This window comes from Gobio gobio (genome assembly GCF_949357685.1).
Source record: "Gobio gobio genome assembly, chromosome: 2".
Lineage (NCBI taxonomy): Eukaryota > Metazoa > Chordata > Actinopteri > Cypriniformes > Gobionidae > Gobio > Gobio gobio.
The window spans coordinates 33,800,247-33,822,052 of record NC_137098.1 but is presented as its reverse complement, the minus strand read 5'-3'; the positions used below and the strand labels follow the sequence as shown (position 1 = coordinate 33,822,052).

Below are 21,806 nucleotides of genomic sequence, written 5' to 3'. Positions count from 1 at the left end.
TGATGTACACATGTGCTGGCTAAGTTCTTTCGCTGACTGAAGTTAAATTGGATTAACGGTTAAATGGCGGTCTACTTCACAGCACTCTGATATAACTCCATGATTGGATTTCTGGCCATGGGATGCAGTATTTTTGTTAGCTCAAAATGTCATTCTACAGTGTTTATTGGAGTTGTCCACAGCTCTCCATGCACACTTTGACATATTGACTCCATTTCATTTATTGTAACCAATTCATCTTTTGCGACCAACTCTGGACAGACCGCACAGACTGCTAATCAACTATTGAGGCGGTAGGCAATGGGAATTAACAATTGGGGGACTGTATTTGGTGCTGCTTTGAAAGTACAACTTATATATGCTATGTTTTTACACAATGATGCTTACTGGCCAATTCCATAGTTTGTGCCAGGTTCCTTTCTTTAAAGTAGATATAGGGGAACACAGTAAAACAGAAATTAGACAACAAAAAAACATAGACAGAATCCCATTTCTTAACCTTTTTTGTCAGGAATGTGTTCATTTGAGCTCATATTATATTAGGTTTAATTTAGCATATGTGTTAATGTTATTAAATTAGGCTATTGTTAGAAGGATTCCCTTTTACACTAAAACAATTGAAAATGCACGTGAAAAACAGTCTCAACAAGCAGTTTCTTCTCCCTTTAATGAAACACTTGAGTTTGTTTGTCATTATGACAGCTCTGGAGGCCATTCTGCATCTGTTGTTGTATTGTAGTGAAAAAACAAATAAATGAGTGATTCATTATTTCAATCTACTGACAGCCTTGATGTTTTTATCATTTGACTAATAATTTCTCTTTCGCAAATTTAAATAAGCAATTTTAATCTTCCCCAGTACCCCCGGAGCCTTCTAAAGTAGGCCTACCTTCAAGGGCACATGAGGTACCTCTGGTAGGGACTTACTCATCTAGAACATATAATAACTTTAGTAGCCTTAGTAAGAATCAATGACTTAGTTAAATCCTGCTTTTAAATGTTCTTGTGGGGAGATGAACATGGCAGACTGTGTACAGCTCACTCAGGGGAGGAGCTTATATAGCTAATAGGGCCAATACTATCGTCGTTGGCGGGGCCTGTTCCACTGACATCACAACTGAATGCATTCTTGAGTAGATCAGTTACTGATTTATGAGGAAAATAGCGGATTTTGTGGATGGATTTTTACCATAATATGGTGGTTGTGTACACACACTGCGGACACATAGTTATGTTCAAAAACAAATGTAAAAGTGAATTTTGCATAATAATTTAAATGAATGCATTTTAGCTAACTGCATGATTTGTATTATCTTATAAATGACATCTCTGTCATATGGACATTACTTTGACAGTCACCTCTGATAACGGATTACTCTTGTAACGTAGAAACATGCATAAAAATATTAAGCAGCACAACTGTTTTCAACATTGATAATAAGAAGAAATGTTTCTTGAGCAGCAAATCATCATATTAGAATTATTTTTGAAGGATCATGTGACACTGAAAACATCACAGGAATACATTACATTTGAAAATATATTCAAATAGAAACAGCTATTTTAAATTGTAATAATATTTCATAATATTACAGTTTTTACTATTTTTGTTCAAATACAGCAATTACAGCATTGGTTAATATAAGATACTTCTTTCAAAAATATAATTTTTTTTTACCACCCCTAAAACTTGGGAATGGTCAATACTACATTATATACTGTACTGTAGCTAAATGCATTGGGAATATGATTCCTTGCTAATCATATCCATGTCATTGGCTTTTGGGCATTGTGCTGTACCAGTTGAGCTTCAGGAACACGCCTTGCACCTCACCTTGGAAGCTCTTGTTATGTCCTGAAGGGAATGAGTTGCCCAGCATCACCACAGCGGGATCAATAACAATCTCCCGACTGCGACCCAGCGATCCCGTGATCTCTCGCCGTCCTCCCCCGCCGTCCAGGCGCAGAGTCAACTCGTTGTCGTGCCGATCTAGGTGAATGTCATGCCACTCTCCGTTGTCTAAACGATAAGAGGGCATTGTCAAGTTGAAGTCCCCATCACCGAGGTTGTAGAAGACACTTAACAGACCCTGATAGATCTAAGAAAGTGGAGGAAAAAAGAAAGAGAATGCTGTCAGCGAATAAATATATTTATAATTTTGCAGATTATCTGAGCAATCTGGAGAAAATGTAATGCCAACGACAAAGAACAATTGTGAAATTATGAAAATAGTGGTAGTGAAGTAAAGAGAAAAAAGCAAGAGAGGCTCAGTATGGGATGAAAAAGACCCTTTGGGGACTGCAGACATCAGACTGGGCCAGAATCTTATAAAACAACTGAGCACTAACAGAATTAAACATATCAGTCTTTTAATTGGATACAATGGGAGCAAGAAATTCAATATGGTGGCAGTGAGGTTTGCCACTATATTCTTGTGTTGAGGTCCGCTGTGAGACTTTCTTTTACTCTCTCTTTCCCTTTGTGTGTGTTTTATGCTCTTTTTATACTGATTGCTTCTTATAAATCAAATGTTTCTAAGGCATGTTTATTATTTATGAGCATGTAAAATAAAAAACGTTTGTAATATCAAAGTACAGTATAGAAGTATGCAGTGTTGTGCTTTGAATCATTCAACAACCAATGAGCTCTTCACTGTAATGTTTTTGTCTTATTTTTAACAGTCTAATAACAATAATTTAACTGGTGTTTTACTTTACAAGCAAAATGCTTACTTGCCATAGCTCCATATCTGGTGGGAGAAAAGGGGAAACACAAGGTTTGACAATGAGGTATGTTTTTGTTTGTGAGACAGAGCGGCCTGCCAATTTCCTGAAGAAAGCCCCAACCTTCATTTTAATATCAGAGACTTTCTGCATGTGTCCCAGAGAGCATAATTTGCCAGCTCCATTTTAGATCCTGGCTTTGTTGTGAAGGAAAAAGCAGGACTAATCAATGATGCAAAAGGCAGTAAAGCTCTCTAAAATTTGTACACAGATGTACAAAAACTGTAAATGGTATACACAAACACGGCTGACCTCTGTAAACTTCTCACCTTCCCCCTCTCCCACAGCATACTGAATTTCACCTGCGGTAGAGCTCACGAGAATAATCCCAAACAGGATTGTTAGACTATTTCAAGGCTGAGTCTATGCTGGGTAGGTATTAAAACCTGAAGGCGTTCTAATTAACAAAAACATTAACTTTTAACTTTAATCTGTCCGTGGAAATTCTGAGATTTGTCCTCATGCCCTAAGATTTACCCCACAAAATAACAGTAGAGATGCTCACACTTTTCCCCAGGTGGATGGGCCTCCACGCCCCTTATCCCCACCCAATGATCCAGAAACCAATGTCCCACTGGAGCAGCAGGTGAAGCCATCTGCCCAGTTGCATGTTTCAGAATTAGAAGCATTTGATTATGTACCATTGGATCTTAAGTGCATAGTATTAAGCACGTTTGGGTTCCCCGACCACCTTTTCATATTTTGTTAAGTGAAAAAAAAATTTATTGAGACATCGTTAATCAATGTCATGACAAAATCTAGGGAATCATTAAATGAATCCTTTTTGGTGGTACGTTACAAAGAGATGAGACATCAGGTGTTGAAGCAGAACTGAAGCATTTTCTCAAAGGAGGGAATAAAATGACTCAAATTGAATGAGAAAATAATCAGCAGTATAAAAATAAAATACATAATATGAGCACAATTAAAAAAAGAAAGTTTTAAGCCCACACACAGTGATGGATCTTCATAAGTTCTTCATAGAACTTCATAAGGCATCATTTCATAAGTTCACAACCAGCAGATATGTCAGGAAAACAATGTGATTGTTGTTTTCTGATCTTGGTTCTAAAGTAGATGGTCGAGACTCTCTAGGAGAATCAGGACACTTCCAAAAAAGGCCTCAAGAGGACTTCGAAAGATTTTAAATAAGACAAAACAAGTATAACATTTTACTACTAAAAATCAAGATACAGTGGTGGCCAAAATTATTAGAACATTTGGCATCTGGGAGTCGTCTTATTGGGCCTAAATTTATTTTCCAAGAGGACAATGACCTGAAACATTCTTCTAACTATTGCCGGAACTACCTGCAACGGAAGGAATCTGCTGGAACATTGAAAATGATGGACTGGCCCCCTCAAAGTCAGGACATCAACCCCATCGAGCACATTTGGGGCGAGTTGGGAAATAAACTGGACAGGTCTATTGTACGTTCAAAGGAAAGCCTTTGGCTTCAGTTGCAGAAGGCATGGGAAAACATTAGTGTTGAAGTTCTCAGAGGAAATATATTGACACTATGCCAGAGAGATGTGCTGCTGTAATTGCTGCAAAAGGTGGACATACCAAATATTAAAGTTAAAAGTGGATAAAAACTGTACGACTCACTTCATCTGATATTTGATGGTCAGAGCAACCATCTGCATGTTTCATGAACATTGGGAAAAAGGGAAAAAAGGTCAATATTGTCAGGTGTCCTAAATTTTTTACAGTGGTTAAAATTTTAATTAATTTTAACCACTGTATATCTTATTTTAATTCATTCCCTCACTTATTTTATTTTTTCATTGAAGAGCTAGGGTTCCCACAGTCTTGGAAAACCAAGATATATGAGGTAGCCTCATTTTTCGAAGTGTGATTTCTAGACCTGGAAAAGTCATGTAAATTAACCCATTTAATCCCAAATATTTCCCAGAGATGACATTCAATTCAAGTTATATGAATTTGTATGGTATTTGTAAGGATATTAAACAATCGATGTCCAATTATGTAAAAAAAAAAAAATAGAAAAATCCATGAAAAAATTTGTTTTATGTCTGGTCACAATTGTGACCGGTGGTAGAACACAGGGAGTCTAGGTCCATGTGTTAATGCATTTACAACATTTACAAACCTCCAGCAATTAGTTTAAAGACTGGGTTAAGTAGATAAAACGAGTGTTTTATTCTATTAACAAAGAAGTAAACCTTGTCTGGCTCAGTTTCAAAAAGGACAAAATAGCATTCCTATGCAGCAGTACGGCACAAATAATCAAATAAAATGATGACAAAATGACATAAATTATAGGAAACCGGAAGGTAATTATTATACATTTCATTATAAACTGAAACAAAACAATAAATAAGTACAGATAAGATAGATAGATAGATTAAAGAGAGTGGGAATGCTGAAATTGAATTATATATATATAAAAAAATGCAGATTCAAATGGAAGGGGCAATAAAACTTAATTATGATTTACCAACATTAAAGTGCTGCAAAACATCCATTCTTTGCATCTGGTGCATATTACTTCAACATGATTTAACATGTGGCTCTATATAACACTTTTACCAAGTTTAGATCCATTCTGTATATTTTACAACTAGCTTCCACCTGAGGCTGCTTATAAGCTTGTTTTCCAGGGTCTTGATATAAATTATCAGATAAAATCAACCTTAATACATAAATCTAAATATTCTGAGTCAGAATCACTTGAATGCAAGGAACACACAGACTACATTGATAATCTGCTGCCGCTAATGGACCCGTGGCTCAATCTCTTGAGAAGAAATTAGATGATCAAACTATTATTTCCTCCTCATCCGTTGATGACAAGAACACCTTGCTGGAAATGTCTCAGTGAGATGATGCATCATAATCAGATATAACAGGCAACACTAAATGGATATTGGCACATCACATCAATTAGCATTATTGCTAAGGTAATTGAGAGGAGCACAGCAGGAGATTAAGTTTTAATCTTTCGCACATGGCACAAAGGCAGAATCAGTTCCTCCACCACTGTGAAGCCTCACAAGTATCACAATATAAACAGGTAATGCAATCTGTAGCCTGCCACTTTAGGGGATATAAAATGTCTTCTAGCCTGTCTCACAGACACATCTATTTCATGCCGCAGATAAATCACCCACGATTTACATGGGAGAGAAAGAGAGACAGAAGAGAGGGAAAGGAGAAGGAGGGAGAGAACAAAGCAGCAATCAGCAATCCGACCACATCATCTTAAAGCAGGTGTTGAGAGAAAAAAGAAAACATGAAAAAATGAGACAGCCTTGGAGTGAGAGGGTAGACGGCATGCATTTTGCAAGTGTATCAGCCGAATCGGGAGACGCATACTAATGCTTCTATGATTAAACACAATCTCGTTGCTCTATTCAAATTCACACATTGCACCGCTGTTGCAACAACGTTCGCGGGGTCTGGCAGATGGGCTGCTATTACAGAGCACATCTAGAACAAATAATGTTTATATGCTGGCGGTCAACACTGCTCATTTGTTTAAAGGACGTTTCATGGGCACAAATTTTGGGGGAAACAGAGGAGACATTAAAAACAGCGTGGGCAGGGTGTTCACTTTGTTGCTGTTCATTTATAAATATAATATTGTTCAAAGTTAATTCAGGTTTACATTAATTTACCAGTCAAAAGTTTGGACACCTTCTTATTTAATGGTTTTTATACTACCATTCAAAAGTTTGGGGTCAAAGGATCCTGAAAAAAACAATATTAGCCGACAACATTGTCAACTGCTGTCAACACTAATAATAAGAAATATTTCTTGAGCATCAAATCAGCATATTAGAATGATTTCTGAAAGATCATGTGACACTGAAGACTGGAGTAATGATGCTGACAATTCTGCTTTTCCATCAAAGAAATAAATTACATTTAAAATATATATTAAAATACAGAACTGTTATTTTAAAATGCAATTTATATATTTCACAGTATTGCTGTTTTTACTGTATTTGTACTGTATCATTTACTGTATTTTTGATGCAGCCTTGGTGACCAAAAGAAACATCTGAATGGTAGTGTGTGTGGAAATGAACATTTCTAACATATTTCTATTGTTAGTTCATGGTACCTATTAATTCATGTTAATGGTTGAAAAGGAACATAATGATCTTCAGCAGAAAGAAAACCATGATAATGCATCGGCCATATTCAAGGAAAGTGAAGGGAATGTGAGAGGAAAAGATAGATTCTTTCAAAAGCACTAACCTCCAGTTTGAGATATTCATTCTGTTCTTTGGACAGCAGACTGAGGATAGAACTGCTGTGTTTGCGTGTCCGGACCAGGACCTGCATCTGTGTGTGTCTGGCCGGGAGCGTAAAGGCCAGCTGAAAGTGTATGTGACTCCTTCCATCAAAAGAATACTCTGGGACCTCTGTGAAACACAAATGTATTCTTCAAATGCAGTCCTTAAAAAAGGATGCATAAACAGTGAACAATGCACTGTGAGAATATTGCAGGATGTTCTAGTTGCATTACATAAAGAAGCTTTACAAATTCATAACACTTCTGAATGCGATTTGTGCCAAGATTTGGTGTGTGTGAAAATCCTGCCTGGGTGCTAACACTAAACCTCCTACACAGAGCAATTCTAAGATATTCACTGCCCCACTGAAAAGCCTTCACACGCACACACACTGTTTCCACATCCATTCAGTCATCCTCTTTAGCAATGGACTTATCTGCCTTAGTCTCTCTCACCTCCCACTAGTGAAAATAGACAAGGCTTAAAACTTTGTAACAACTACTGAGTAATTACCCTTTTCACACTGATGCCCGCTGTACCCAGGTGTGCACTGACAGCTGAAGGAACCCCACTCGCCGTGGCAGCGGCCCCGGGTCCCGCAGGAGGGAAAGCCCATGTTCACACAACTACTGTCCGTCATCAAACATCCAGGAGCACTGCCAGAGGAGTCGGCCGGTGAACCAAGGTCATAAACCTGAGAGAGAGAGTCAAAGTAAGGGATACAGACTACCAGAAGTCATGTAAACACTGAGAGAGGCCCGAAAGAAAGAGATTAAAAGACTGGAAATATAAATAAGGCAGAAGATAATGGTCAGGATAGGCCAACCTGGGGGGCCCTGAGAAGATAAGAGGTGAAAAGAGAAAGTACGTTTTATCTTATTCATGCATTCACCTTTAGTCCAGCCTGCCATAATGAATATTACCATGCTGAGCAGGCCACAGCCACTTAAAAAAAAGCAGGCCTGCAGAACTCTGTATTAACAGAATTGGGAAACCTTCAGGTCTTAAATTTTCTTCACAAGAGAACAACCATGCACCACATTACATAAATTTTTCCTTTCATCTGATGACTCCTGTTTATTCATGCCCACTCCTCTTAATGTCATGTTTTTGAAGTGGCTATGAGTTTGATCCTGTGCAGGAACCGGTTAAATCCGGATGATTTACTTGCAGATAAATAAGCAGAAGTACTGCGTTAATTCCACTGAACTAATCTTTGTCACTCTTTATTTCATATTAGACAGGTTGGTTTATTGTCATTTGCTTCCTGATAAAGGAAGAAGTCTCCTGAGCCAGTGTGGGAACATTGGACCTATAACAGGCTAACACTCCCCACACACGACATGACCAATAGACAGCATTTCTAATGTTCTCTTATAAAGAGAACAATAAAATCAGACAATTTCCAGTAAAGCTACTGATCAACAGTGAAATTCATCAGTATTACTGTATATTTCTGAAAAATGACAGTTGTCCATGGCAACTCTATAACTGAGCAGTAACTCAAAAGTTTGGGGTGTGTACGATATATATATTTTAAAGACATTAATACTTTCATTCAGCAAGGATAGTAGCATTCAGTAGTCATATACTATATTAATGAATAGTGCCAGTTGTCTATACACTATAACTGACTGCTTGTTTCCTAAATAGCTGTGTTTGGTTCTGTCTGTCTAATAAAAGTAAGATAAAGCTAAAATAATTGCAACTCAAATCAATAGTTTCATGTATTCAATTATTTCGTAAGTAGTCATGCAATAAGTGGGACAATGTCATTATCGCAAAATAAACAACTTCAAGACCCCTCTGCTTTGATATTTCCTCATTAGCAATATTAATGAGATAGTTACTGGTTGACTGTACATTATTGCAGGAATTTTTACTTGTAATCCTGGTGAATATGTGTTTGCTTCATACTTTGTCTTGTGTTTTGTGTTTTAAGGTTGTGTTTTGATCCAAGTGTTGTCAGCCTGAAACCATCTCCTCTACACTGCTGCCATCTTCTGTGACTCCTTATTGATTCAGTTCAAGAATGTTCATTATAAGTTTCTGTTTTAATGAGATTTAACTGAGTTTAATCTGGAAGTGTGTTATCAAAGGGTCTGTTTAAACGTCCTAAAGTTAACTGGTGAACTTCACCTGGCTGTGCTTTGGCTACTTATAACATCTGGTGAATGATGCTGCTGATATATAATATAATATATATATATAGCATTCATCATTCATGAGATGTTGCACAAACTGGAGGTTAGTGCTTTTGAAAGCATCTCTCTTTTCCTCTCACATTCCCTTCACTTTCCTTGAATATGGCCGATATATATACAGTGCATCCGGAAAGTATTCACAGTGCTTCACTTTTTCCACATTTTGTTATGCTACAGCCTTATTCCAAAATGGATAAAATAAAAAAAAATGTTTTCCTAAATTCTACAAACAATACTCCATAATGACAACGAGAAAGAAGTTTGTTTTAAATCTTTGCAAATTTATTAAAAATAAAAAAATCGTACAAAAATCACCTTTTGCACCAATTACAGCCTCAAGTCTTTTTGTGTAAGATGTAGTGAATAAACAGTTTCTCCCATTCATCTTCCACAAGTACAAATCCACAGTACTTATCTTACTGGATTTGTCTGCTGCTTTTGACACAGTCAATCACCAGATCCTCCTGTCAACTCTCATGAAGATGGGCATCTCAGGAACTGCTCTCCAGTGGTTCAAGTCTTACCTCTCAGGTAAGTCGTTCAGGGTGTCATGGAGAGGTGAAGTGTCTAAGTCACAACATCTAGCCACTGGCGTTCCCCAGGGCTCAGTGCTTGGACCACTTCTCTTCTCCATCTACATGTCATCACTGGGATCTGTCATTCAGAAACATGGCTTTTCCTATCACTGCTATGCCGATGACACTCAACTCTACTTCTCATTTCAACCAGATGATCCCACGGTTGGTGTTCGTATCGCTGCCTGCCTAACAGACATTTCTGCCTGGATGAAGGAACATCACCTGCAACTCAACCTTGCAAAGACAAAACTGCTTGTGGTCTCAGCCAACCCAGCACTTCATCACAATCTCTCCATTCAGCTAGGTTCATCAACCATAACTCCGTCCAGGACAGCCAGGAACCTTGGGGTTGTGATTGATGATCAGCTAAAATTCACTGACCACATTACTGCAACAACCCGGTCCTGCAGATTTGCGCTATACAACATTAGGAAGATTAGACCCTTCCTATCAGAGCAGGCCACACAACTCCTGGTCCAAGCTCTTGTTCTCTCCAGACTGGACTACTGTAATGCTCTTCTTGCGGGCCTTCCGGCATGCACTATAAAACCCTTGCAACTGAACCAGAATGCAGCGGCGAGGGTGGTCTTTAATGAGCCGAAGAGAGCGCACATCACGCCTCTCTTCATCAGTCTGCACTGGCTGCCAATAGCCGCTTGCATCAAATTCAAGGCACTGGTGCTCGCCTTCAAAGCAACCACTGGCTCTGCAACAATATACCTAAACTCGCTTGTTCAGACTTACACACCCTCCAGGAGTTTACGTTCTGCCAGTGAACGACGCCTTGTGGTGCCATACCAGAAAGGCATGAAATCACTCTCACAGACCTTTTCTTGGACCGCCCCCACCTGGTGGAATGACCTGCCTATCTCAATTCTTGCGGCCGAGGTTTGAGATTCATTCTGCTAAATGACTAAATGTAAATGTAATCTTTGCAGGACCTCTCAAGCTCCATCAGGTTGGATGGGGAGCGTAGGTGCACAGCCATTTTCAGATCTCTCTAGAGAGGTTCAATCGGGTTCAAGTCTGGGCTCTGGCTAAGCAACTCAAGGACATTCACAGAGTTGTCCCGTAGCCACTCCTTTGTTATCTTGGCTGTGTGCTTAGGGTCGTTGTCCTGTTGGAAGATAAACTTTCGCCCCAGTCTGAGGTCCAGAGCGCTCTGGAGCAGGTTTTCATCAAGGATGTCTCATTGCTGCATTCATCTTTTCCTCGATCCTTACTCATCACCCAGTTCCTGTCACTGACAAACAACCCCACAGCATGATGCTGCCACCACCATGCTTCACGGTAGGGATGGTATTGGCCAGGTGATGAGCGGTTTCATCCAGACACAATGCATTCAGGGCAAAGAGTTTAATCTTTGTTTCATCAGACCAGAGAATTTAGTTTCTCATGGTCTGAGAGTCCTTCAGGTGCCTTTTGGCAAAATCCAGGTGGGCTTTCATATGCCATCTGGCCACTCTACCATACAGGCCTGAATGGTGGAGTGCTGCAGAGATGGTTGTTCTTCTGGAAGGTTCTCCTCTCTCCACAGAGAAACGCTGGAGCTCTGTCAGAGTGACCATCGGGTTCTTGGTCACCTCCCTGACTAAGGCCCTTCTCCCCCGATCGCTCAGTTTGGCCAGGCAGCCAGCTCTAGGAAGAGTCCTGGTGGTCCCAAACGTCTTCCATTTCCGGATGATGGAGGCCACTGTGTTCATTGGGACTATCAATGCTGCATAAATTGTTCTGTACCCTTCCCCAGATCTGTGCCTCGATACAATCCTGTCTCGGAAGTTTACAGACAATTCCTTGCTTGGTTTGTGCTCTGACATGCACTGTTAACTGTGGGACCTTATATAGACAGGTATGTGCCTTTCCAAATCAGGTCAACTGCAATCAAGTTGTAGAAATATTTCAAGGATTATCAGTGGAAACAAGATGCAATTAAGTTTTTGAGCTCAATTTTGAGTGTAATGGCAAAGGCTGTGAATACTTATGTACATGTGATTTTTTTTTCTTCATTTTTTATTTTAAATAAATTTGCAAAGATTTCAAACAAACTTCTTTCACATTGTAATTATGGGGTATTGTTTGTAGAATTGAGGAAAAAAATAATGAATTTAATCCATTTTGGAATAAGGCTGTAACATAACAGCTGTAATTACTCTTATGTAGAAGACCGTTTACGTATTAGGGTTCCTAGAAGATATAATGTTTCAGCAAGTCTGCTTGATCAATTACCAAGAAGTAAGTCTATATTAATTAGGAATATAAGATATTCTTATCAAAGTGAAAAAAAATGTACACCCCCATAAAAATGTCTACAAAAAAAAAACATTAAAAAAAAATGTCTGGTGCAATTTTTGTAGTACAGTGAAAAGTGCCTGGTCTTCGCAGAGGAGTTCGGTGTTAGCTAATTTTTTCTAGGGATTGGGAGTGCTAAAGGAGAGAGTTCATTCATTTACCTACACAATTTTAAAACAGAAGAAATTCTTCCTCCTTATTTCCTGCATTGTTGGGCACTTTTTCAACATGGCAATGACTCAATAAAATCTCCCAAGGTGAAAATCGTTCAGTGGACAAGTATTTTGCCCAACCTTAACACTATCGGGCACTATTTAGTCGAGACAAGTTGAGCAACACTCCCCATCAAACACCAGGGCACAAAGGATTAGTTCACTTTAAAACGAAAATTACCCTATGATTTACTCACCCTCAACACATACTAGGTGTAGATGACTTTCTTCTTTCTGATGAACACAATCAATCAGAGTTATATTAATAAATATCCTGTTTCCAAGCTTTATAATGGCAGTGAACAGGGCTCATGAGTTTGAAGCTCAATGTACAATGTACATTTGTGTTTTAACTTTTAAACAATTTAATGCATATTTGTGAAAAAAAAAAAAAAAATTCATACCGACCCCAAACTTTTGGACAGTAGTTTAAACTTTTGCAACATTTCTTTGTTGTGTCAATACTAGGTGTATATGACTTTCTTCTTTCTGATGAACACAATCAATCAGAGTTATATTAATAAATATCCTGATGTTTCTAAGCTTTATAATGGCAGTGAACGGGGCTCATGAGTTTGAAGCTCAATGTACAATGTTGCAACATTTCTTTGTTGTGTCAATATTGTTCCTGCCCTACGTTGTTTTATTTCAATTAAAGTCTCTCTTGGAATAGCCATACAGCTACTCATTCATGTATTTATTTACTAATGAGAAACATTTTGTAAAAGTTGTGACTGTTAGTATATGACTTTTGCAACGTAGTTTGGGCTAAACGACCCATTCTGACTAGTCTTTTTATTTTAATTTGCTGTGGTTGCATATGTGGCTGCTTGTTTTTGGTGTACACCTCTGCAAGGTCGAACTTTTAACCATAATGTTTAGGGTTGTTTGTTTTTATTCTTTTCCTTAAGTTTGGTTTTAGTAAAGGATTGCATTTTCTCTTTTATGGGATTCATGGCTCAAGCAAACCTACGTGACCTTTTAAGTAACATACTGTAGTTCCCTGCATGTATCTCCCAAGGTGGAGCAGTAAATGGCATAATATCCTTAAATCTTAAAACCACTTTGCCATGCACCCGCTCACACTGTGTATTTGCCACCAAAAAAAAGCCTACTCAGAATTCTCACAGGTCAACAACAGGGAAAGAGCAAAAGGAAGTGAACCATCTGAGAAAACTAAAAGAAAGTTTAAAATAGTAATTCTAAGTCTGTACTTCCTCCTTCCGTAGACCTGCTCTCACATCAAGGCAAGCCCAGTAGCCTAAGTGGACACTTCTATGCTGTTCCTTTGTGTCTGGTGACCACTGGTCAAGTGTTTTAGACTCAAGAACTTTCAGCTGAGCCACGATGTTACCCACCATAACAAACCTTGACATGAAAACATAAGATCACAGATTGGTTTCAAAGACAAGTGGCATGGTCAATTATAGCTCAGTTGAAAATAACACCTCTTAGAAACTGACAGTGTATGCAAGCCCAAAGAGGTCATGGCAACTTTTGGCAAGCATCTTTGCTCATCCATATAGGAACAGTATAAAAATACTGTTCTTTTGAATTTTCTACTCATCAGAATCCTGAAAAAAATATATTATGTTTTCCACAAAAGTATTAAGCAGCAAAACTCTTTTCAAACTTGTTAATAATAAGAAATGTTTCTTGAACACCAAATCAGCAGGTTGTTTCTTACTTAAAAATCTCCCTGATCCCAAATATTATATAACATTGGAGTAAAACGTTAAATGTCTGAAACAAAGTATTTTTTTTCTCTTTTTTTGTGTGGTGTAAATGTAATTTACTCTGAAGCAATATTCTCATCAGTGCTCTTACTTACTTAAATAAGCACATTTGTAATATATGCCCCCTTATTTGGATTTCCAGGGCATTTTTACCTTTATAAAGGGCCATTTTATTCTATATATTGTTCAAAATTTTATTAATAAATCCAATTAGAATAATAAGGCAGTATAGGGCTGTTGCCAGTCCAATTTAATCAACCGAAACCATCTTTCCACTGCAGAGGAAACACAGAAACTGCATCTGTAGGTGCATTTAGATGTCTTTACACAGACTTTTTAATGAAGCTGTGGTGGCATGAATGCATTTACACTGCAAAATTACAACTGCATGAATTCTGGGATTAAAGTTGTAAATATATCACATTTTGGGGAAAATTGCAATGATAATTTTAAATATGAAAGGCGATGGCTGTGTTATAGGAAGGCTTCATATCTAGACTTCAACTTCATCAAGCTCTGTCAAAGGCCATCTAAATTGGAAAGATCTTTGAAAGGCAGTCTTTGTTAGCCTAGAAATCTAGACGCACCCTAGCGGCAGAAAATTAATTTTGCCGCGAGTGTAGTCTAGCAACTCTCGGTAGACCTGAGAGCTGGAAAATCCAAACTCTGGTCAGGCCAATCACAGCGTGTGTAGAGTCGGTGGGCGGGCTAATGACGGCACGTCACGGCAGAGTTGCGGAGGTTCTGCGTGCTACTTGTAAACAAAGCTGACAAACAGCGGTCTTTTGAATCGGCTTTGGCCGCGACCCTGGAAGACTTAGAGTTAAGCTTTTCTTTGAGAAAAGAACAAAGAACGGCACTGAAGTCATTCTTAAGAAAAGAAGATATGTTAGAAGTTTTGCCTACCAGATACGGCGAAAGTCTATCAACTAACGTTAGCTCGGCTTCACCTTCTTCTTTGCTCTGGTTGGTTGTGGCGCTCATGGTACTATCCAATTGCGTGCAGAGGGAATTTGAAAGACAACCGTTTATCCCGCCCCTCGGATTGAGCCCTGTCAATGGTGAGTTTCCAGACCCAACATCTTAATGTGGGTCTGGCTTGTCAAGCTAAGTCTTTGTTGCACACGTTCCAATTCATGAAATTTAGCAGAAAATAAAGCGGGACTGAGTTTGTCCAGTTTCATTATGTAATGTAAGATTGTACTGGTCTAGGAAGAACGCAGTCTCATTAGGTTGCAGCCTCTACTGAGTGGTTGCCCTGCACACTTAATAAATAAACTCCAGCTGGGCCCCCTATGAAACATCACATACATTTTAAAATCTTGCTTATTACTTACAAAGCACTAAAAGGTTTATCTCCCTTGAACAAGCTCTTTACGCATTATAGTCCTTTACTTTTATTGTGATCTCAAAACTCTGGCCAGTTGATAATACCTAGAATATCAAAATCAACTGCAGGCGGTAGATCCTTTTCCTATTTAGCACCTAAACTCTGGAACAGTAGCATTGCTCAGGAAGCAGACACACTCTGTCTGTCTGTCTGTCTAGACCAGGGGTGTCCAAAGTCGGTCCTGGAGGGCCACTGTCCTGCAGAGATTAGCTCCAACTTGCCTCAACACACCTGTCTGGGAGTTTCTTGTATGCCTAATAAGACCTTGATTAGCTAGTACAGGTGTGTTTAATTGGGGTTGAAGCTAAACTCTGCAGGACAGTGGCCCTCCAGGATCACGATTGGACACCCCTGGTCTAGACTAAGAACGCATCTCTTTAACCTGGCATACACATAGAACATGATCAATTTCTATTCAAATCAGTTAAATGATTGTTAGTCTACATTAACTAGGTCAGCCTGGAACTGAGAACACTTCCCATAACACCTGATGCACTCGTTACATCATCAGAAGAATGGTATCTACACTAATATTAGTCTCTCTGTTTATCCCGAGGTTTACAGTAGTCTGCCATGTCCAGATTAGATGGTGGACCTGCGCCTAGAAACGACCACAATACAGTCTTGAAGTGTCAGCAGAGACTGTCTCCCCTGTGAAGGCCTCATTCACATCACTTTCCCTCTGTACAGATGAAAATGTTATAAAAATTATCGGAAACGACTAAAAGCGATGTATTACGCATGCCAGACAAGTAATTTGTCTGTTATTTTGTAAAGAAAACACCTGCGCACATATGTATTCAAATGATTTTGCCTATAGACTAAACATGTAATGCTTAAGTGTATGCGTCAACATTTTCACAGATTCAGGTTTTTTGAAGTTTGCATTCTCTAGCCCCTGGGCGTTGTTGCCATGCGGATGAGCGGGCCGAATGCACTGAGAGTTTTCTATTTTGGTTGAAAATAGAGTCGTGTAAGTAAGTGGCCCCAAAGTAAATAACTGATGATATTTTACAACAGAAATTAATCAATCAAAAACATACTTTAGCTGGACAATTTTTTCTAGAGCTGGTGTACAGCCAAAACAACCCCTCTTCCGTTAATTTCCTATTATCACTGTAAAGCTGCATGATACAATCTATATTGTAAAACACCATATAAATGAAGGTGACAACTTGACTTCTAATAGAAAAGCACCCACTGTCTTTATGAATGGGACTCCCCTGTGCGTTCAAAAACGCTGAATCATTCAGTAATAAAAGAGATGGCAACTTTTCTGCCATGGCTTTGTTTTTTGAACTATTTTTCCTTGCTGAAATTATTATATTATATTATATTATATTATATTATATTATATTATATTATTACATTACATTATATTATATTATATTATATTACAATTAATGTATTAAATTCAGATCAGACTCATTCTTGCTCAAACATTTTTTGGTGCTTCCCAATACATTTTTTGAATTAACATTTTAATCAGGATACTTTAACGGTTGAGCAAGTAAAATTCTCTTTCATTTGCCTCTCTCTCTCAAAAAAAAAAAAAAAAAAAAAAAACTTTCAAGAAAACCTCACCTTGCTGTCCATGATAAGGTTTCGGATACAGCCAGTGAAGTGCTTGTGTTGGAGTTGTGGGTAAATATACGGCAGGTTCTCATTCACTCCTCCTAGCTGAAGCACCTGTGTCACATTCAGATGCCTGAAAGCACATCAGAAGGTAGAATGACCCTGGCCACTAATGTGCTGTGTGTTAAAGAGAGGTCATTTTCCTCTATAGATTAACTGTGATAATTCATTTGACCTTTTGGATTGAGACCTTTGTGTGACTATAAATATTTCAAGGCATTATCGAGTTCATAATTGGCATGAGGCTCATATGTAGAGTGAGAAAGAAGAAGGTAATGATTGTTTCATTGACTGGTGCTTTGTGTCATGCTATCAAGGTGGAGGAATGGTTTATTTGGCACTCTAACTTTAATAGTTAATCAGGGCGATATTTAAATTTTTTCAAGTTGGTGTGAAACATAAAGGAAGAGAAGTGTTTTACTTGTCCATGTTCGGAGTGATGCCAGTAACTTCACAAGAAGTGTGGTCTTCAGTAGTTAGCCAGCTGCCCACTCCCTCCATCTCCATGATAGTGGCTCCCGCACAGCGGTCAAGTGTAAAACGGACCTCCTGAGAACAAACGTGTGGAAAATAACCTTTATTAACACACAAATGTTGACTTTGGAATTTGACTTCCATGAAATGCCACAATTGAATGGCGGCATATTAAACACTATGTTCTGAGACTGAATGTTTTTTATACAGCACCGATAATGTACTTTTTTTCCCCCTCTAAATAATACCCTTATTTTCCCTTCAAATGTATTTAATATATTGAATAATTATTCCTGAAGTTTTATCACAAACTTCATAGAATCGTGCTAATGTTATTTCTGTTTGGGTTCAATTTGACACCGCAAAAACACTGCTGAAAAATACAATGCAAATAAATAAAAATTGGTAAAAGAGATACAGTATGTACAGCAGTCAGAATTTGTTTTGTCTTTTTCTAAGACCCTAAACAGAACTAATGTAATATTTTTCAAGAATGATGTTTGAGTCATATGATCAAGTTTATATTTTGTGTATAAAAAAGACTTTGGAAAAGTCATGAATTATCAACAAGATACATACATTTTAGGTACATATTTCTAGCTATTAAAACATCCAGTAGCACTTTATTTCGATAGTCCACTTTAGACAGTTCTGAACACAACAAACTCACACAGTTGCTAGGAGATGCATGACAAATGAAAACAACGTGTTCTAAAACCAGCTAAAAATATCAAATGCATAAAATCTGAGTCAGTGACCATTATACACAATACCGTTTTCTGTGAAATCTGTCAACTTCGATTGACTAAAACCTACAGACTGGCTCTGACTTTCTGCAACTAGCGTTGACTCATCCAAACTGTAAATAGGGACAGAAGTCATCTAGTGTATTCCAGCCTTTAGATGTCTTCATCAACATTTTTTAACACTTGAAGAAGCCACACTTCCAACTCTTTCTCCACTCTCTACGGAGGATTAAGCCTCAGGCATGGTATTATTAAACACATAGCATGTCAAGATGCTAAAAAGCTTCAACCTGCAATGTTCCCTTGACACCCAGCAGGATGCTCGAATCCTGTTTGTATTGAACAATAAGCATTATAATTTCAAGCAATTTCAGACTGACCCTAAGGCAAATTCCACCCCAGCAAAACTACAAGCTAGCACTACTACAGAGACTGGCAGCAACAAAGAGGCCTTTGGATCTGAAGAAGTTCTGGCAACACTGAATACAATACAAACTAGCACACTAAACAATGTCTGGGATCAAGTAAACCCAGCCAACAGCTGGGACTACAGTTCCTCTGTCCCTCTCGGACTGTGAAGATGGTTTCAGAAGAGATAGTAAGACTTTGACGTCTTATACAGAAGTACTGAGGTGTATTATTGGAAGAAGCTGCCGAGGAGAGACGGGCCTCCGCTCGATTAAACTCGGCAGTTAGTAGCATGTAAACGGTGAATGCTTACTTTGCTGTTGCTCCTCACGTCCAGTCTGTGCCACCGTCTGTCTGCTACATTCACGTTGCCCGGCAACTGCAGGACCAATGTACCCGAGCCGTGGTTAATTTTCAGGGTGGGGGTGCCGTCGATCAGCTCTGAGAGAGAAGAACATAGACAGATAGACAGAGAGAAGAACATAGGTGGATGGTTAAAACAAGAACACAGAACTACAGAGGAGTGAAGGATGTTATAAAGACTCAACCTTGAACACACACACACACACTGCCTAAAAACTACCAAGTAAAAGCGTTTTATAAGCTCAACTAGCAGCAGGCTTTGGATTAACCACTGTATCACATAAACTTGCGCTTTGTTTCACATTACAGGGTCAAGTATGCGCTGCAGAGCCTGCAGCAATTGCGATTATATTACCCTCTGGCATAATAGGAAAAACATATTACGGAAAGTTCTTCTTTTTGTCTGAGTTAACCGATTGGCAAATTAAAAATTAATGAAGCCAGGAAGACTCCCTTAAGCGTTGTATATTCTGACAGAGTTTGAGCATACAGGCAGAAACGCCATCAACTAATTTCACATTAATCAGCAGGATCTTTGCTGTTAAATAAGCCCGTCGTGCCCATTTTGGCCGACATGTCTGTCTGTCATGTGTCTCACCAACCCGCTTTCCCGATGTCCTCTAATCCCCCTCTGTTTTCTTATTTGTCATCCTCTTGAGTTCTCCCACTGATGCACTCTTTTCTTTCCTGTAAATAACACAGGCTTCCTCTCAGCTCGGCTATGTCGCACAGTCAGGCACTCACAGTCTGCTGATCGTGAAACTGAATTTGAACTGAACTGAACGTTGGTCACAGCGTTTTCTTCATACTGTGAGATAATAATAATAATAATAAATTTTATTTGTACTGCACTTTACATTTGGAACAAATCTCAAAGTGCTACAGTTAAGATCATTTAAGAAGGATAAAATACTAATAGATTGAATGGTTAAAAGTCATAAGTTCTCCTAAAAAGAAATGTTTTTAGTCCTTTTTTAAAAGTCTCAGTAGTTTGAGGTGCCCTCAGATGGTCGGGGAGGGCATTCCAAATCCGAGGAGCGGCAGAACAGAAAGCCCGATCACCCATAGTGCTGAGCTTTGAGATGATACTGTATAAGATGAACTTCAGCTAAGCAACACTAGGTGCTTCTCAAAACACATGTACTCACTTCATTAGCTCAAATCAAATGATTGACTCTCCAGACAGATTGTCCTGGCTAATTCCCTCACACCGTCATTAAAATTGGCTGATTTATGTCGTCCATCTGTGCTTATTTTCGCTGTCACTCTATTTCTTCTATTATTTCTTGCACAGAGTGTTTCAGCTAGTGAATGTCTTCCCTCATCCTCCCCTGGTTTAACCTCTTCAAGAGGCTCATGAGTGCTGAGGGACTTTGTCTCACTCTCGCAGTTGAGGGGGAGTTTGGTTAGCACATACTTAGAGACAAATAGAGCAATGATGGAAATAATGGCTCAGAAATACTTTTAATATAATTGCTCCATACTGAACAGGACTTTTTGTTGTATATAACCCATTAGTGCAGATACAATTAGATAACCCCTCATTTAGTTTAAAGCTCTCTCTCAAACTTTGTTATAATATTCCCACATTTAATTCTTCAATTCTTCAAATTAGTTTTAAAATCTACTTGTCTTTAAAACGTTTTGAATGGAATACATTTATTGTGATAATCGAATTCAAATATTCACAATATTTATCTTGTCACCATTTCATTCAAGGTACAAAAACAGGAATTAAAAATGTGCACGTTATTTTGTGTAGTTTGTGTGTACAATAAAATTACATGGAAAGTGTTATAACCCTCTGTCTCGGCTCGTCGTAATATTTAAACATTTTCCAAATTGAATTATAAACCCAAACAATTCTTTATTAACTAATGAGCCACACAGCTGAATTAAATAACTATATAAACTCCCCAGAGTTTCTTAAACTGTTCCTATCTTGGCAGTTTCCATTGAATTCTCTCACAACCGGTTTCTCTGGTGTCTCCAGGCTAACTCCCAATGGTATCAGAGTGTTGAGCTGTAGATAACAGTGAACATGCTGGGTGCGGAGCAGTGCTGCTGTAATCTGGGCTGAGAAGCCCTTTTTAGAGGGAAGCCCCTGAGAACAGAGAACTGCTCCCCTACACTGATGCTGTCACCAATCCTGTCCCAGACATGAAGCGCTGCCAACTGAGAGCAAGACCATGTCTTCTCGGGCTGACATGACATTTAAGGTGGAGTGCAGACGAAGCAGGACTGAGAAAGGAAGGGCAACAGGAGTGAAAATGAGAGATGGAAAAAGTACAAGTCTAGGGTTGGTATTGATTTGAAAGGACTGAAACGAGGGGAAGTAATGAAGGTGTCTCTGTAAGACAGACCGAAAGAGGATGTGACTATTAGAAGTTTCTAAAGGCCGGGACACACCAAACTATCATCAAAGAACTAGTGGCAATGAAAGCTGACTATGTTGTTGGCTTGCGTCGCATGCGTCTGGGCCAAAAAGTTGTGCTCAAACATACTGTAAAGACTACAGCCAACGGCCAACTAGCAGTTAGGTTTTGCGCCTGTGTGAGAGGCAATACTGATAATAAGAGCAAGGTGGCAGTAGTCTATAGTCGATAGCCAAGAACTCACCGCACCTTAAAAAATGTCACCGCACTTTTTTTGGTGTAGACCAAAAACTCCAACAGGAAAATACTTAAAAAAAGCCTGCACACTCTAACAATGTAGAAAAAAC

The 21,806-nt window shown here is 38.7% G+C and overlaps 1 protein-coding gene across 1 annotated transcript in view; it reads right to left on the bottom strand.

Moving 5' to 3' along the window:
* Nucleotides 1–21,806, bottom strand: part of LOC307122743 (neural-cadherin) — a 337,292-nt gene that overhangs the window by 12,596 nt on the left and 302,890 nt on the right. Inside the window, exons 24-29 of the mRNA XM_079810925.1 lie at nucleotides 19,035–19,162; nucleotides 17,515–17,642; nucleotides 17,043–17,166; nucleotides 7,563–7,743; nucleotides 7,012–7,178; nucleotides 1,835–2,099 (exon numbers count right to left, since the gene is read on the bottom strand). Of these exons, the coding sequence (XP_079667051.1) occupies nucleotides 1,835–2,099; nucleotides 7,012–7,178; nucleotides 7,563–7,743; nucleotides 17,043–17,166; nucleotides 17,515–17,642; nucleotides 19,035–19,162 (993 nt within the window). The remainder of the gene's footprint in view (nucleotides 1–1,834; nucleotides 2,100–7,011; nucleotides 7,179–7,562; nucleotides 7,744–17,042; nucleotides 17,167–17,514; nucleotides 17,643–19,034; nucleotides 19,163–21,806) is intronic.